Source organism: Sinocyclocheilus anshuiensis, unplaced genomic scaffold (genome assembly GCF_001515605.1).
Source record: "Sinocyclocheilus anshuiensis isolate Anshui unplaced genomic scaffold, SAMN03320099.WGS_v1.1 scaffold55, whole genome shotgun sequence".
Lineage (NCBI taxonomy): Eukaryota > Metazoa > Chordata > Actinopteri > Cypriniformes > Cyprinidae > Sinocyclocheilus > Sinocyclocheilus anshuiensis.
The window spans coordinates 1,240,877-1,259,997 of NW_015549647.1; the positions used below are offsets into that span (position 1 = coordinate 1,240,877).

Sequence of the window (19,121 nt, forward strand, 5' to 3'; positions counted from 1 at the left end):
TTACTACTTTTGTAATGTGGCTAATTTTAAAGAATGACACAGATTTCCCACACATAATTATATCCTAGAATTAACAAGTTAGGCTACACTGTAAAAAAATGATTGTGATTTTAACAGTAAAAGACTGTAAAAATGCTACAGTAAAAACCTGTTAATTGGTTAACAGTAAGTTTCCATATATACGGTGAATAAATGTAACTACATTTAATGTGATTTTACAGTAAAATACTGTTAAAAATATGGTTTTTGGAAGTGAAAAAGAAAAAGTCATTGTATAATTTACATTGAAAACCCGTAAATTGACACTCCCAGAATTCCCTGCATGACACTTCATATTTTATGTTTTTTTTGTTGTTGAATAGCATGTTTCTTCTTCGTTTTTTCTTAATAGATGTGTACAGTAGGGTTTAATCTTACATCTAATGTTGTTAAATTAATGTTTATTGCATTATTTCAGTATCATGTGTGTCACCATGATGGGGTTTAGTGTTTGTGTGAATGACTATATATAAGAACTACCCACCTCAGTTCGTAAAAAAGCTGTTTGTGATGAGCTTTGATTCATCATGTGACTTTCTCATCATCAGCAGTTTTTGGTGGTTATCAGTGCATTACAATGGTTCAAAACAGATATTAACACTTCAATATGTTGGTTTATTAACATTACATCAGTTAATGAAATACGGTATTTTATTGTGAATTTAAGTTAAATCTGTAAAACCTAAAATGTTGCTACCATATTTTTTACGGTGAAGTTCTGGCAACCACAGCTGCCGGTATTTTACCGTAAATGTCACAGATTTTTTTTTACAGTGTATGCCTACTAAATAAAATTCAAAAATTTACCGCACAAAAAAAAAATCATTAATTAAATTATACATAATATAAATTAGACTTATATGTATCATTGTTAATAAAACGCTTTATCCTTCAGCTAATTGTCTATTTGTTTTGTGCTCTTTGATAAAAAGATGACTCCAGTCTTCTCATCTGATTGACAGTTAAATAGTAAACCCCCAACTCCACAAGACAAAAGTATAATAGCAGGACTGCTTTTATAATATTAACAATGGTGCGATTTTGAGATGCTCAACAGCAGCATGTTATCTCCCACCACAAAAAGTCCTAATTATGACAGCCTGCTACATTCTAGCTGAGCGAGGTTGCATTTCAAAGAGATCCAGACAATACAAAGACAAGCAGACAACAGCTACGCCCAGACTGAATCCTGATGTTATGTACGTGTCAGCCTTCCTTTTAAACGCCAACACACCTGCGCCATTCTTCTGTCCATTCCTGGATGACACGACACAACAGGTGTCCATATCAGGTGCGCTGCAGCTGTGCATAGACGCGACCTGTGGGACAGCAGCGACCCCATGTGGTGATTCATTATTCACTGTGCGGCAAATTGCTGGTGGAGAAAATGTTGTCCAACCTTCGAGCTCTTTCTAATCACTATCTGACCTACAAATCGAGTACTCTAGAAACGCCTTATCCTTGTAACCTCAAACGACTTTAACCAGCGCTGAAAAGTAACATATAACACGTGACTGAGCAGTCTACGACGTGCTTCAGCAGCAAAATGGACAATAACGTGCAAAGAAATAACTACACATAGTCGCTTAATTGAAAATACAACATTTAAAAAGGAAAAGTATTATTTATTATCGTGCTTGAACAATTAGAAACAGCATCGAGGTCTCTTTGACGTTTTGTAGTATTATTGTTGTACCACTGCCAAAACACTAGGAGGCGCCAAACACAGGCGCTGGTCTCCGATCAACACCATCATAGAGTCAGAAGAAGATTATAGGACTAGATGGGCGACGAAGAATGAAATAAACAGCACAATAAAAAGTATTCATCATAAAATAATGCAGCGCTAATTGGGACAATTGTCAAAAACTTAAACACTTCCCATTGTTTCATCAGGAGAGAAGGACATGGCGTTTGTCACAGCGAACTGGAACCCTCTGGGCGATGCTTTTTACAGGTAAATAACAGAACAGCTTAATCATTCTGTTATTAAATGTGCAGAATATGAGAGTATGAAATCATCATCCTGCACATACGCACTCGTTTAGGTACAGAGAAAGTGTAGCTTTTAAACGGGATGTTTGTTTTGAGTAGCCTCTGGTGTCATGTGACAGCTGACATCTTGCCCTTATAGAAGTAGGGTGGATTTAATTGTAGCTCTGACTGAATTAACTATGGTATACTAGAAAAGTTCACAATACTGTAAATCTATTAGTACAATCATTTTTCTTACAACTAGTATCCACAAATGTCTTAGTTTGCTTTATATAAACTATAATCACATAAATATACATCAATACAAGAAAATGAAGCCAAACCACTGCAGAAAAAAAAATATGCTTCATTTGTGCAAATTATCTGCACACATATATAATAAACGTTTTTAAAAACATTTTCAGTTATAGGTTTGAATATGTTTTTCATTATGTACATACACAAGTATGAATTTTCAGTGTCACAGCTGTTTAATTTTTTTTTCAACATACATGAACCACAGCTCAAACATGTTTTATGAAAGATCTTACATAATTATTTGTTTATATAGTAGCTTATTTACTTACTAATTTATTATACAATTTATGTGAACATAACGGTTTGAAAAAAAAAAGTTCTCTATATACATTTTTTTTTATATAAAGGAAATAAAACTTGTTTTGGGTAAGTTTATATTACAATACATTTATTTTGATAATGAAAGTATTAACTTGTTTCATAGGAAATGGAATATTGTACACTACCCGGTTTATTGGTGGAAGTCCTGATGTTTCCATTCAAGGATATTAGGAAGAAAATTGTCTGACGTTTTCCAGAAACATTTCTTTATAAGGAGCAACGTGAAAATCACATTATTTGATCATTACAAAACAATATACCTGCTGCTCCACTTTTTAAATGTTTTTGTCATGTTATGTCAGCCAATTTTAAAAACCAAGAATGTTGCCACATTGCCATACCCTAAACATATCCTTAAAAACAGCAAGATGTCCATTTTAAAGTACATTTAGACTTAAAACTGTGGCATGTAAGATCTGAGAAATTCGCTAAAAACAAATGTCCTCTATGGAGTACAAAACAGAATTGCTGGGTCCAGTGAGAAAAGCATAGGTTATGCTTATCTAGGGTATTAAGGAATTAACCTGGCTTTTACAGTATGCTGTACAGCAGAGCAGTCATATCAGGAATTATTATGCTTGTACCAACTTTCTAATCCCCGTTCTTTGTTCCTGAAACAGAAAGATTGAATTGTATGAGATGGGCTGGAATCTGAAAGATGGTCTGAGAGACTGTCTGGTTGCTGCAGCTCCATATGGGGGTCCCATCGGTGAGTTTTGTTTCATAACGTTGTTGCGTAAGATTGTATCAGAGTACAGTTTTGTGGAGTTCAAAGACGATGATACTTCTTTCTCTATCAGCTCTCCTAAAGGCACATAACCGATGCTCTCCCAGTGCCAGACCTCAGTTAGAGATCTTCTCTTCCTCAGGACTGCCTCTGGCCAGCTTTCCAGTAAGAACACACAGCTGCACAGCAGGGCTGCCAGATTAATCAAAGTAAATTTGAAATTGCGATATGGCTTAGTGCGATTATCAAATCACAAAGGCCATTTAATTTAATGAATATGCGTGGCACTGTGTTCTTATATGTTAGTTGCTCGTAATCCGGCGGCATTTGCGGTGTCTTAGAGTAGCTTGGTTTGCAGTAAATGCTGCTCCACATTAACTCATCTATGCATCTGTTGTATAGAGTTTGGGTTGCTTATAACAATCATTTGGAAACGCAAAATGCACCAACCATCCTCCCATACTTGTACTGAGAAGCACTTATGAACAGAAGAGACGCTCTGTAAGCTTCATGCATTTTTTTTTTGTCAAAATAAAAGTTAGATGATTTAACAAAAAAAAGATGTATATATTAAGACAGACATAAAAATTGGCATTGTAATTTTACACTTGTACTGTGAAATAAAATTATGTTTTACGATTTCTTTTTATTTTACAGTGAAGTTACAATAGTAATATTTCTTATTTTGTTTTTGCTTAGCAATTTTTATATTTAAATGTTAACATTTTAAATTTTAATAAAGTTATTATTATTATTATTATTATTATTATTATTATCTTTTTTTGTTGTTGTATCGATATATAAATAAACATGCACATTTTGGCAAAACAAACCTATACAACAAAGTACAACAAACCTGGATTTTTTTTTTTTATAATATCATAAATTGCTATTTTTATAACAATTAGATTTTGTCTCAAAATCGTGCAACTCTAGAATTGACTATTAGTTATTAAATAATGCTGTTCTTTTGGAATACTTTTGTGAACAAAAATGCTGTATAGTGACCTCTCTCTTTGTCTGCTTCAGTGGAAGAGTGGAGTGGTGAAGCAACTGGGTTGGACGGTGTCTGATGACCTACTGTGTGTTCAGGAGGATGGCACTGTGCTTGTCTACGATCTCTTGGGTGGCTTCAAGAGACACTTCAGCATGGGCAATGTGAGAATGCACATGGTTTTAAAAGGATGCATCTGTGATTCTATAGCCTACGTTCAAAGCATTGCTTCTTTAAATCAGTATTGATTTATAGCTAAAACATAGCATTGATTCTTTCACAGGAAGTTTCTCAAAGTCAGGTGCTGGAGACCAAGATATTCCATTCGCCGTATGGGACAGGTGTTGCCATATTGACAGGTGCCTTGCGATTCACTTTGGCCACAAACATTGATGACATAAAATTGAGGCGGTTACCTGAGGTTCCAGGTAAAATATGCATTCTTTGTGGTGTTATAAGAATACATAATTCCACAGTATTCTGAAAGATAAACTGTAAGTGAGATGCATTTATTAAGGTTTGATGTTTCTAACCCTAAATGGTCATTTTTTTTTATTTCAGGTCTACAGGGGGCGCCCTCATGCTGGGCAGTCCTGACTCAGGACAGGCAAAGTAAAGTGCTGGTGGCCAATGGATCTCATCTGTTCGTCTTGGACAATACAGCTTGCACACCTGTGGTAAAGACCACTCACACAGACTCAAACTACACAGATATTCAGATATTTTCAGTGTTTTATTACCTCATAAAAGTTACCAGTCTTTTTGCCCCAAATCCAAATAATGTGTATTTGAAACTCATGATGATGACAGACCTAGCAATCAAAAAAGTGTATAAACAGACAATGTGCATAAGAAAGCACCTGCTAAATAATGATTGTGTGTGTGTGTGTGTGTGTGTGTGTGTGTGTGTGTGTGTGTGTGTGTGCACGCACGTTTTTTTGTGATTTATGAGGACACAAATTTATATAATGACATGGTTATGGCATAGGTATTACAACGAGAAGGTGATTTATGAGGACATTTTGAGTGTCCCCATATTTCAAAAGGCTTATAGATCTTTCAGAATTTTTTTTTTTTTTTAAATCTAAAAATGCAGAAAGTTTCCTGTAAGGGGTAGGTTTAGGTGTAGGGTTGGTGTTCACAAAAACAAACCTGTGTGTGTGTGTGTGTGTGTGTGTGTGTATATATATCAGACTCCCCCAGGCCTCTCTCCACAAGCGTCCAGTATAGTTCACATGTGTGTCTCATTCAGTTATAAGTATCTGGCGCTCCTCACTGACTCTGGCCATGTGTGGATGGGCACGTCGAACCTAAAGGTAAGTGAAAACCAGCAATATCACTTTGTATTTGATTAACCTGTTTATTCTGGTTACAATTGTAGAAACTTGCTGTAAGTGGTCTAAGCGATTGTTTCTCCATCAGTTCATTATTCTCTCCACTTTAATTGATTAGTTAACTAGTTCATTAATTGCTCTGTCTTAAGCCTTAATTACAACCTTAATACTTTTGCACAACAAAGCAGCATCAGGTGAATGTTTTCTGGTGCAGGAGAAACTCAGTGAGGTGGACACCAAAATCAAAGCTCCCCCGAAACAGATGGCCTGGTATGACACTATTTTACAGTTAGCATGATTTATGTATATTTGATGTATGCTGTATTTTCACTGACATTTAGTTTTAAGGATGAGTTTGTATTATTATTATTTTCTTGCAGGTGTCGCAGGCCCAAGAGTCAGCAGCCATCGGCTGTGGTAATGTGGGATGGGCTCCTCCTAGTGGTGGGAGAGTGTAAAGAAACAATTCAGTACCATCTGGACGATGACTCAATTCTGGTGCCAGAACTGGACGGGGTCCGGATCATCAGTGGAACACACCATGAGCTGCTGCAAGAGGTCCCAGGTTAGAAAATTCTACACTGCCGTTCAAAAGTGTGGGGTCCATTCGATTTTTTTATGTTTTTGACAGTATTAAAATGTAATTTATTTCTGTGATGGCAATACCACACATTTCTTATTACTATCAATGTTGAAAGCAGTTGTGCTGGTTAATATTTTTGTGAAAAGTGTGATGCACTTTTTCAGGATTCATAGAAAGTTAAAATAAACAGCATTTATTTGAAATGAAAATCTTTTTGTAGCATTATAAAGGTCTTTACTGTTACTTTTGATTGAATGCATCCTTGCTGAATAAAAGGATTAATTTTGTTCAAGAGCAAAAACCTAATCTTACCGACCCCGAACATTTGAATGGTAATGTATATAGAATGCTGCCAGTTTCTACATCCCTCAAGCCCACAAGTGATTTGATTTTCCCATGATGCTCTGCAGGTGCATGCGAGGAGATCTTTAAAATTGCCTCAATGGCTCCTGGAGCACTACTGCTAGAGGCACATAAAGAATATGAGGTAAGACACATTTACTGTGTCGGATACACATTATTAAAACTTGACGTATTAAAACTTGAAATGTAATACATAAAATTGACCACAGATCTACAATTACAGCTATTGTTGAAAATTGCATACTTGACTATATGTTTGAATGTATGCTTATACTGTATGAGGTTCTTTCTTCTGTTGTACACAAAAGAAGATATTTTGAAGTATGTGGGTAACCAAACAGTTGCCATTGACTTCCATAGTATTTTTTTCTCATTTTTGGGTGAACTATGCCCTTAAGTGCTAATTATGACAGGTTTATTATGTCTAATTGCTTTTGTGTGTGAAAATATTTGCAGAAAGAGAGTCAGAAGGCAGATGAGTATCTGAGAGAAATTAAAGAGCAGAGTCTACTGAGCGAGGCTGTGAGGCAGTGTGTGGAGGCCGCCGGACATGAACATGAACCTGAGACACAGAAAACACTCTTGAGGGTGAGCCACACAGGCTGAATGTTGCAGGAAGAGAGACATTTCATTTATAGAAGGAATGAAAATAAACATCGGTTTATACAGTATATTCTTTCTCTCTCGCTTGTTCTCTCTGCAGGCGGCCTCATTTGGGAAGTGCTTTTTGAGTAATTTTCCTCCAGAGCAGTTTGTCAGCATGTGTAGAGACCTGCGGGTGTTGAATGCAGTCCGAGACTATACCGTCGGCATTCCACTTTCCCACACTCAGTTCAAACAGATGACCATACAAGTGCTCATCGACAGGTGCGACCATAAGAGGGTATAATTTTGTGCACAACATTTGTCTGTATGCATTGCATAAAATAGTTTTTTGATCACTTCCTTTGAAATGTTTAAAGTTTTATACTGAATGTGACAAAGCAGATTGTTTATCTTAATCTATGGCACTTTCTCTGTTTCAGACTGGTGTATCGTAAACTCTATCCACTGGCTATTGAGGTTTGCCGCTATTTAAAGACTCCAGAATATCAGGGAGTGAGCCGAGTACTCAAATACTGGGCCTGCTACAAGGTGTGTGTGTGTGTGTACTTATTTACTCCACTTGTAAGGTTAAAATGTCTAAAAATATGAATGTTGTAAAACATTTTAAAAACCTGTTGTGATGTTTACATTTATAAAAATTAACTATAAAATATATAGTTATATTCCAATATTTTGTATTTTGTATTGTTTTTACAACTTTTATTCAACAAAGTTGCATTAAATTTATCAAAATTGACAGTTAAGACTTTTACACTTTCAAAAGATTTCTATTTTGGATGAATATTGTTCTTTTGAACATTCTATTCAAAATTCCACTTTGCCATGGCAGAAATAAATTACATTTTAAAACACAGTAAAATAGAAAAAAAAAAATTACATTTTAATAATATTCGTGCAGCCCTACTGCATGCCTTCTTGTATGCTAGTGTACACGGTGGTCATGTACCTGAAGAATGAGCTGAACAGAGGAGACTTCTTCATGATGTTGAGGAACCAACCTGTGGCTCTGAGCCTCTACAAACAGGTACACACATCTGCACACACCTGCTTGCCGAAAAAACACACACCCTGCTGCTGCAGACCTGAGAACCACAGGTATTATTTATGATAAGAACATGTGAAATGAACAATGAAATCTCATTGGTCTAAACCCCTCTGCTCATATCTGTACATCAAATCTGTTCTGACTGGCTATGATTTTGTTGCTGTATTTACAGAAAAATTACTGCTGCCTAGTTAAGACAGTTGTTCACCAAAGCAATTCACGTCAGCTCCATAGCCTCAGTGTTGTTATCATTAAATATAGTAAAACTAAAAGTACTGAAAGTCCTTTTAATAATTAAAATAAAGCTGAAATAAAATAAAATATAAATGTAATAACTTAAATGAAAATTAGAAATGCAGCCTTGGAAACTTATTGAAATAAATATGTTGAAGTTCTAAAACTTACTAAAAATGAAATAAAAAATAAATTAGCGCTAAATATAAATATTTTTAAAAGACATACACATAACAAATCTACTAAAACTTTCAAATAAAAATGAAACCTGTTCACATTGTTTATTTTGTGTGTGTAGTTCTGTAAGCATCAGGAGCAGGATACACTAAAAGATCTTTTCAATCAAGATGATGATCATGAAGAACTTGGCAATTTCTATGTAAAGGCCAGCTATAAAGAGCAGGTTGGTGTTTACAGTTCTTTCTTCCTCATTTTTCTTCTCACTTCCATGATTTGAATGACAGAAGTGCTATAAAGGTTCAACAAATTATGGTGGCTCCATTTCCACCAATGGCTGGGGTTTGAAGGCTTTGCCTTCCACCTTAATTTCTTAGTACTCTTCTGTTATTTTTAGTAACATGATTTTGCTAGTTGCCTTGGTAAGAATGCATCTACTTAGAAAATAAATGTAAAGTGCATGTGTGTGCAATTACAGAGACTGGAAGCTCGGATTGCTCATTTACAAAGTGCTGTGGACGAGTACTACAAAGCCAAGAATGAATTTTCTGCCAAGGTGAAGACCTCAGACTCTTCTGTTACAGGCAGATTAGCAGCCTGGGTCAGAGTTCACTGCACATCTGTGAATGATCTAAAGGAATTCTTGTTTTTTCGCCTCTCTCAGACAACAGAAGATGAAATGCGTCTGCTGCGGTTTCAGAGGAAGCTAGAGGAAGAGAAGGGTGAGCAGCTCGTGGGATTCTCCCTTCATGACACTATGACCACGCTGCTGTCTGTGGGACTGCACAAACACGCCGAACAACTTTACAAAGACTTCAGAGTGCCCGACAAGAGGTGTGCCTTCTATTTATAGTTTTACCCACATGATTTATACTTTCTCTTTCTGTCTTTATTTGGTTTCATTGAAAGAATATACCTTGAGCAACATTTAATTCATGTCCCACTGGCAGTGTCGAGAATCACGAGAACATTCTCTGAGCTTCAGTGGTGACTCTGAGCTAATAAACCAGAGTGTGGCAAAGTGCTTTATCCTGCTGAAAGAGGCCACTGCCATCAAGGAACACCATTTCCTTGAAGGGTTGTATGTGATCTGCAACAATCTTTAAGTAGGTGGTACGTATCCAAGTAATGTCCACATGAATGCAGGACTCAAGGCCTTCTTCCCATAGTACATCCAGCTGCCATCTCTTCCCCCAGTAAAAGACACGTGCGCACGTGGCCATCCAACTGATCTTAAAGAAAATGTGATTCATCAGACCAGGCAAACTTCTTTCATTGCTCCATGGTCCAGTTCTGAAATTCACATGCCCACTGTAGGTGCAGATTACAGGGGGGTAAAAATGACTTTAGAAAGATGGCAGCATCAATAATATATTAATACTTCCTGAGTTAGAGGCACTCAAACTTTGGAAAAAGAATATTTATGGCACTCAGACAGGTATGTTCTACGCAGTTATTTTGATATAGGTAAACAAGATACATTATTTTAGTTTCAACGTCAGACCTTCCTCTTTAAAAGAAAAAAAGAATCAGCTGAATGCAAAGTGATTCAAAATGTGGTTTTTGACCACTGAAAATGTGTACAATTCCACTATTTACTCCTGGAGCCATATTGAGATTCCAATATTGCTGGAATGGAACCATATAGAGCCTTAAAAATGAAGATACCAAAAGGAAAGCGTGTTAATACCCAAAATCTAAAATGTATAATGCAACAAAGATTGCTAAAGTCAACAGATTTTACTAATAGACCTATCGATCTCTGTGTGAAAATAATATAATGCTGCTGCCAACTTTCTGAAGTCATTTTACCCCCCACCCCCCACATCACTATACATATTTATTTATCTTTCTTCAGAAAAAATATTGGCAAAATCAAAAATTGGGGACGTTTCTGAAATTTGGTTGATTTGACACTGAATGACCCAGTCAGTGGTTTTAATGTAGTGGCTGATGTATAGAGTATGTTTTTAAATAAAGATTAATATAATGTGAATGGTGGCCCGAGATGCTGGTATGGGCTCCAGCCCCCCTGGGACCCTGCAGAGGATAAGCGGTATAGAAAATGAATGGATGGATAATGTCATGAGTGAAGGTGTTTCTCATTATCAGGTTCTGGTGGCTGAGGTTGAAGGCTCTGGCTGAGAAGGAGGATTGGGAAGAGCTGGAGAAATTTTCCAAAAGCAAAAAGTCCCCTATTGGATATCTGGTAACTGATGTCCTGATGATCTGAATTATTGTTGTGAATTATTCTTAGAATTATTGTTGCGAATTATTTATTATCGTCTTTCTCTGATTACAGCCGTTTGTTGAGGTGTGCATTAAACACCATAACAAATATGAAGCCAGGAAATATGTGTCAAAAGTCACACTGGAGCAGAAGGTGAAAGCTCACCTTGCTGTGGGGTAAGAGCTTGTTCCAAAAAGTACACGTGACACTAAAGACCGCAGTAACAGCTGCTGAAAATTCAGCTTTGCCATCACAGGAATAAACTGCATTTTAAAATACATTCAAATAGAAAAGTGTAATAATATTTGACAATATTGCTGTTTTTACTATATTTTTGATTGAATAAATGCAGACTTGGAGAGCATAAGAGACTTTTTCTTTCTGACCCCAAATTTTTTAACAGAAGTAAGCATTACTGTTCATGACTAAGACAAAGAACCACAATAAATATGATTGTCTCTCACACAGGGATGTGGAAGGTGCCGCAGAGGCTGCTATCGAGAGGCGTAATGAATCAGAGATCGGTACTGTTCTGTCACGCTGTTCAGCCACCACTGATCATCTTCTGGTGGAACGCCTCAACCGTGCTAAAGCCACTGTTGCCAAAAAGTGAGCCTGTTCACTTCTGCCCCGCTTAGCTCAACTGCATTTGCTGCCCAACAATATGAAACCTCTGTGTGCCAATTCTCCTGCACAAAGCAGCTCGCAGCAGAAATCGTTTTTGGCTGTGTAAGTGTCTCCTGATGTAATGGAACATTTTCATGAAAATTCTGCACAGTGAAGGAAAATTATTGGGTGGAGAAAAAGGCGGACAGCAAGAAAAATGGCATGTCAGCTTTTTGTGTTTTTCCTGTCTCTGTCGGACAGCTAGAAGCGGTTCCCATCTTGCACTTCACTGTAAACCATAAAAACCTTTGTACCTATAGTTGCATTATGAACCATTGTGTGTTTGATTTAGAATCATACTGTCTTTGATCATATGCCTGTTCTGTCAAGATTATCTGCCTTTATGAACAAAACATTTGTTATTTTAATTAAACCATGATTGGATACCAACACGTGTTGAATGCAATTTGTGCACACTATTGTATTTTTTTCTATGATGTTTTTACCACAATCAAACTTTTCTCTCATGACTAAGCATTGATTGATTGAGGTCAAACTCCTCTCTCCTGCACTTTTGTCCAAATTTTTGGGTGTATGTAAACGTGTGATCGCAGAGGAGGCTCTGTCACATTTACAGAAGGGAACTTTGCAGAGTAGGTGACTTTTGCAAGAACAGCGACCAGAGAGGAAAAGAGGATAGAAGTTAAAAAGGTACGACGACACAATAGTCTTGGTTTGCAGGAAATATGATGTCCAACAAATGCTGTTTTCACAGCGCTGCATGACTTTATATCACGTGATTTTGTAGTTCAGCCTTTCCAGAAGACTGAGCACAACATGTGCAGTTTGTTTTGTTTGTGTAACTTTGTGTTGTCTAGAAAATGAAACGTTGTAACCAGTCGTGGTTTGTTTTAAAACCAGTATAGAATCGATTTATTTAATTATTTCGTCGGTAACTTTTTTGTATTTATTAATTTTTTTTTATGCTTGAACAACAAATATATAACAAAATTGCCATTGGTTATATAGAAAAATATAGAAAATAAATATTAACTATAAATGTATATATAAAACCACCAAATAAATAAAGTAAAAATAAAACGAATAAAATAATGAAAGGCCTTGTTATTTAATAATACAAAATGAGAGCACAGTTTTTACAGCTTTTTGGTTTGTACTTTCCTTAAAGGGATATTTCAACCAAAAATGAAAATTCTGTCATTAATTACTCACCCTCATGTCGTTCCAAACCTTTGTTCATCTTCGGAACACAAATTAAGATATCTTTGAAGAAATCCTGCATAGACAGCAACGCAACTGAAACGTTCAAGGCCCGGAAAGGTTGTAAGGACATCGTTAAAATAGTCCGTGTGGCATCAGTGGTTCAACCGTAATGTTATGAAGCTACAAGAATACTTTTTGTGCGCAAAGAAAACAAAAATAACTTTATTCAACAATTTCTTCTCTTGCGTGTCAGTCTCCGCCGTGTGCTCAGGAGAGTAGGGTACCACAATGCCAACAAATGCCTATGTAATTTTCTACCTCAGAAAAAAAAGAGGTTTCTGATTACTGAATTTACAACGATGAATATGAAACTATAACAAGTATTATACTATAACGATTATAACAAGTATAATCAAGAGATTAATAATATATGCCTCATTTTCCAAATTCTTATTACAGTTCAAAAAAACAAATATTACATATTGTAAAAGAAAATTGCACAACAATTTATAAATCTAGAAACCTCCCACCATGTCGTCAGTGAGATGATTACGGTTATGATTATAAAATACAGCCATAATGTATAATAGAGTCACCTGTTACACATTCATTCATAGCTCATGAATGAATTTATTAAGTTTATGGTGATCCATATTAAAAGTATTTTTATAATATCCAATGATCACAATATAACGTTAAATAGTAATAGTATGGCACTATCAGTCTCAGGGCAGCATGTTTGTCTCAACCAATGGTGTGAGTTTAATGCGGGACAAAATTTTTGCTCGACCAATGGCAGACGGGGGCGGTGTTCTGGGGAAACCGGTTTGACAACAGGCCAGTTGCATAAACATAGTCACCATGTTAAGACTGTGTCTTAAGAACTAGTTTGACTAACTAGCAGTTAACCAAGTGGTTAACAGTCTGTCTTTTCAGATTCATATTAGATCAATCTATGTTTTTATGTAACTGACTTTAAAAATGTATGACCAGTCTTGCAGAAAAAGAAAAGATTAGGTGTCTAACTTTTAAGACTAGTCTTCTAAGCAGTTTATGCAACCGGCCACAGATCATGTTTGCATTTCGTTTCTAAGGTAAAAGTTGTTTCAGGAAATCATCCAGTTACATGAACTATACTTGTGTGTTTCAGGTCATGTCGTCCATAAAAGTGGAATGTGTTATCAAACAAAAGAACCAAATCGGTGAGAGTCCAGTTTGGGAGGAGAAGGACTCCTCTTTGTTGTACGTTGATATTACGGGTAAAAGGGTCAGCCGGTGGAACTCGCTGACCAATCAAATAGACAGTATTGCCACAGGTAAGCATACAGTAAGTTCAGTGTGGGCTGCATTTTTAGCGACTTTCAAGGTAAATGCAACCAAATTAACAGTTAGTTGCCACAATAAAAGTCATTTAGTCAATATTTTGAGCTTGCATTTTATTTAAAGGTGCATTAGACATTGATTCAAGTGAAAATAGCATATATTATGATATGAATTAATTCAAATTTCTTGCCTTTGCACAGAAAAACTTGTAGGCTCTGTGGTGCCACGGCAGGCAGGTGGTTATGTCATCGCAGAGGGAACACGGTTTGCATTTGTTGACTGGGTAAAGCGTTCTGTTAAAGCTGTTGCCCATGTCAATGACAAGGAAAAACCAAACACCCGCTTCAATGATGGAAAAGTGGATCCAGCTGGCAGGTTTTTTGCAGGTACTGTGTGAGAGAAATCACATTTCATAAGCCTATTTTCACTCTGCTTATGTAAAGTATATGGAAATTGAAAACTTTAGAATGTTATCTTGGGACAGTTGTAATTCTGCTTTGTAGTTTTTTATTTTATTTATTTTTTTAACACAATTTACAGAAGCTGATAATAAAATAGTTTGCCATTCGCACTTCCCCTTTACTTTGTGCAGGTACCATGGGTTTGGACATGAAGCCTGACGTGACGGATGGGGCGCTGTACAGCCTCCTTCCTGACCACTCTGTCGTCAAGCAGTTGGATCAAGTGCACCTTTCCAATGGTTTGGACTGGTCACTTGATCACCGCATCTTCTACTACATCGACAGCTTGGCATTCATGGTGGAGGCCTTTGATTATGACATCCAGACCGGAGGGCTATGTGGGTTTGTTTTGCATTGGACGTGTGGTCTTGATGTAATATTTAAGCTTGTGTGGTTTTGTAAAACCTATGTATTTATTTATTTGTGTTTAAGCTAACCGCAGAATGGTTTACAAGATGGAGAAAGATGAACACGTACCAGACGGTATGTGCATAGACACAGAGGGCAAACTGTGGGTCGCCTGCTTCGATGCAGGAAGAGTGCTGCGTATCGACCCACAAACAGGTGTGTGAGTTTATAAAAGAGTAACATAGATCAGACAAAGCAATTTCATACAAAAACTAATGGTGAAATGTGAAATTTGGTGTAATGTTCAAAATTCACATTTTAGGTTTGACTGTATAGCTTATGTTGATCAAAATATGAATGCCCCCTTAAGCAATGTTAACCTTATTTTACTCATAAATTGACTCATAAACCACTATATTAAAAACCCATGGGAAATTCCAGAGGGAAGTCAAAAAGTCTCCACACTGTTGCTTCCATAATTGGCCATCAATCTCATGTTTATGAGAGAAACATTCTATTGAAATGTTCATATATCTGTTTCCACACAAAAAGCAAGCATCATAACTATTTTTACACTGAGAATAATAATAATAATGATTTGAGCACCAAATCAGCATATTAGAATGATTTCTGATGGATCACGTGACACTGAAGACTGGAGTAAAGATGCAGAAAATTCAGCTTTGCCATCACAGGAATACATGACATTTTAAAATATACTAAAATAGAAAACAGTCATTTTAAATAGTAATATTTTACAATATTACTGCTTTTACCATATTTGTAATCAAATAAATGAAGACACAAGAGACTTCTTTCAAAAACAAAAAAATCTTAAATTCATAAATTAAAAAACAATAGGGAAGTCACATTTGTATATATATATTTAATATATTTTAGGATTTAGGACTACAAACATCTCTATACTCACTACAGACTACTGTTACACTATCAAAAGCTACCAAATGACCAATGGTCAAATGGATATAAATACAAAGTCTAAATGAAAAACAAAGAACAGGTGAACAAGCTCTTTTGACCGATCTTTTCAGTAGTTAATGAACTTCCCTTCTCAGGCACACGGCTGCAGACAGTGAAACTACCAGCTGAGAAAACCACTTCCTGCTGTTTTGGAGGGAAGGACTACAGTGATCTCTACGTCACTTCAGCGTGTATTGACCTGGATGCAGATGCACTGGCCAAGCAACCTGAAGCTGGCTGCACATTTAAGGTAGACGTCTTATTTCATATCTTGCTCATGGTTGCATGACATAACCTCTGACACATTATATGCTCCATTCTTACCTCAGGTGTCTGGTTTAGGAGTGAAGGGCATCCCACCATACTCATACACTGGATGAAAACCCAGGAAAAAGTGATGTAAGCATCGTGACCATTTTGCAGTCACGATACAACAGTGTTCCAATCGTGCAATCAGTGATACATATAATATTAGATACTGAAAGCTTACCTCATTTCAGATGATTTCCAGAATATTAGACATTAGAAGCAGTTTGTCTAGATGACTAAATGAAAGATGTAATTATATGTGAAATAATTTATGCATTTTAATCCTGTATACATTAACTACACAAAGTGTGACTGTGCACATTTTAGAAAATTATTTCAAATGATACTTTTTTGGAGATTTTTAGATAATTATGTAATTTAGGTAACTTGTAATGTATATTAACCACAAATGTGATGTTTGGCTGTGCTGCTGAAGTGAGTCAGACAACAATGATTGTAAAAAATTATGTAATTATGATTGTGAATAAAGATTTTTTTAATTCTCTTGCAAGTCAAAATGGCACACCGTTCACTATTTTACATCCATGATCTGTATATCAGAGTAAAACTCTATTCAGTGGGAAAATGTAGGGCAGGACTTGATTTTACTGGGAACTGATTGGATCGTAAAAAGTAGGTCCAGAATGGTGGTTTGGAAGGAAGAGGCTGAAAAGAGAGGGATTTGTGATGTCAGCTAAAAAGTCATTTCAGACTATGCATTATGAGGGGTGAATAGGCTCGGTTTCATGTTGACTTTAAGGATACTAAGTAAACCTACAGGTTGTGGTGCAAAGGTTGAAGTTTTGTTTGCTGTATTTGTGAATCTTTCAGCATGAGCTGAAATAAGAAAAAAGTTTTACATTTAAATGATCTCTGGAATTCTAGACTGGTTTTTTTCAAGGGTTTAAATTAGCTGTTTAGGATAAATAATTCAAACAAGCTCCACCACCAAATAAATATATTTTGTGTAGTCATCATTCCTTCACTCAAACAGTGACACAAACTGTACTACATAAGACAAGGTTCAAAGTTTAATATTTTTTTGTGCATCATAAAATTTGTAAGCATATCATACAAAACACACAAACAAAATACAAACAGCAAACACAACATTCTGACATCCTACAAATTTAAAAGACAGAAGTGGGAATAAAGAATGTCTATACCGATTGCTTTTAAGTTTAGGCATACTATAACGTATACCAGAAGGAAGCATTTTAAACTCATGGAACAGTGGATGAGAACAATCTGCAAGAATAGCTCTAGCTTTCTGTAAGACAAACCGATCAAAGCTATAACCCAGTCTGCTTAATGCCAATAATCTTACTACCTTGATTGACAATGCAATTCAAAGAGTTCTGATGTTTAACATTTACGTTACCATACCAACAGCATATAGAGAAGCAAAGTACCGATTCAATAAAAGATTTATAATACATGGTCATAAGAGTCCTACTGATACTAAAAGTAGAGAGCCTCTGAAGACAGTGTAACCATTGCTGGCCTTTTTTGCATACTGCTTCAACATGAGTATTGAAACGTAATTTATTATCAATGATAAGCCCAAGGTACTTGTAACTGCTGGCCCATTCCACCATTTGACATTTTACTCTAGTTGGTTGAGGAGACGAAGGACTGGATCTAAAATCAATTACCATATCTTTGGTCTTTTTTATGTTTACTTGCAAGAAGGCACTGTCGCACCATGTCATAAAATCATTCACCACTGGACCATGACAATTCTCATCCCCAGTCAACAAACTAACAATAACAGTATCATCAGCGAATTTTAAAATGAACCTGTATGTGTGTCTACTCACACAATCATTAGTATATAAAATGTAGAGCAAGGGTGAGAGAACACATCCTTGGGGAGAACCTGTGGATGTAATTAGGGTGTCTGAAAAGGTGCTGTTTACTCTCACTCTCTGCATTCTATCACTTAAAAAATCGAATAACCACCCCACTATCTTAAATTCTAATTTAAACTCTGAAATTAATTTCTTTACTAAAGCATGGGGCTGAATAGTATTAAAAGCTGGATGAGGCATCCTCAACTCCTCTTCTGGCCTGGTAAGCAAACTGCAACGGATCTAAAAGACTTTGAGTTTTCAATAAAAGTTCATCCCTGACAAATTTCTCAAAACATTTCATCACCAATGATGTCAGAGCAACAGGTCTAAAATCATTTAGAGTCTTAGGATAACTTGTCTTCCCTACAGGCACAACTATGGCTTTTTTCCACAACTTTTTTAAAACGTTTATAACATCCTGCTGATTGAAAAATGTACACTCCATATTACACAGTCGCATTCCTAAGCACACTCATTTCACTAGTAAAATCCTCCACATCAAATCTAGTATAAAAAGTATTCAATTCTTGTGCCAGCTGAATATCGGATTGATAACCAACCAATTTTATGGGGGCATTACTTTTACTCTTGGATCCAGTTATAGTATGCATACTCTCCCAGGCAGAGCCAAGTCTTCCTCTAAGATCCCCCTCTACTTTCTCCTTGTACTTATTTTTAGCCCTCCTAATTTCACACTTTATTTGTTTTTGCAAATCATGCTTCCTTTCCAAGCCACCTGCATGAAATGCCTTGTTTCTTTCAATCATAAGAGACTTTATAGATTTAGTTATCCATGGCTTTGTATTAGCAAAAGTTTGCACAGTTTTTGAGGGATAAGCATATCCTCACAAAAATGTATGTAACTACTTACAACATCTGTTAATTCATCAGTCAACAATATCATCAATGAATATCATCAATTCATCAACAAGCAATAAAGAACAGATGCGAATAAAGACATTTAATATTTTGGATGATATGCATTTCATTGCAGTTTAATATTTACCCAATAATAATAGAAATGACCATTGTGCTTTAGTGTTAATTCATACATGGTGTTCTTTTGCATGT

At 36.1% G+C, this 19,121-nt stretch overlaps 2 protein-coding genes across 2 annotated transcripts; both read left to right on the forward strand.

The window, feature by feature from the left end:
• Positions 1-1,429: 1,429 nt before the first annotated feature.
• LOC107659985 (vacuolar protein sorting-associated protein 16 homolog) lies at positions 1,430-11,993 on the forward strand. The gene is made up of 20 exons (XM_016449122.1): positions 1,430-1,996; positions 3,273-3,361; positions 3,453-3,544; positions 4,409-4,537; positions 4,657-4,801; positions 4,935-5,050; positions 5,567-5,689; positions 5,922-5,977; positions 6,088-6,272; positions 6,701-6,777; positions 7,110-7,241; positions 7,357-7,520; positions 7,679-7,787; positions 8,158-8,283; positions 8,837-8,941; positions 9,194-9,271; positions 9,380-9,549; positions 10,828-10,924; positions 11,018-11,121; positions 11,414-11,993. The coding sequence occupies exons 1-20, from the start codon at positions 1,947-1,949 to the stop codon at positions 11,556-11,558; spliced, it is 2,292 nt and encodes a 763-aa protein (XP_016304608.1). The 5' UTR covers positions 1,430-1,946; the 3' UTR covers positions 11,559-11,993.
• A 158-nt stretch (positions 11,994-12,151) lies between these two features.
• LOC107660123 (regucalcin-like) lies at positions 12,152-16,902 on the forward strand. The gene is made up of 7 exons (XM_016449357.1): positions 12,152-12,262; positions 13,926-14,091; positions 14,299-14,484; positions 14,691-14,897; positions 14,992-15,123; positions 15,984-16,138; positions 16,218-16,902. Exons 2-7 carry the CDS (start codon positions 13,929-13,931, stop codon positions 16,266-16,268), a joined length of 894 nt encoding a protein of 297 aa, XP_016304843.1. The 5' UTR covers positions 12,152-12,262; positions 13,926-13,928; the 3' UTR covers positions 16,269-16,902.
• Positions 16,903-19,121: the final 2,219 nt, after the last annotated feature.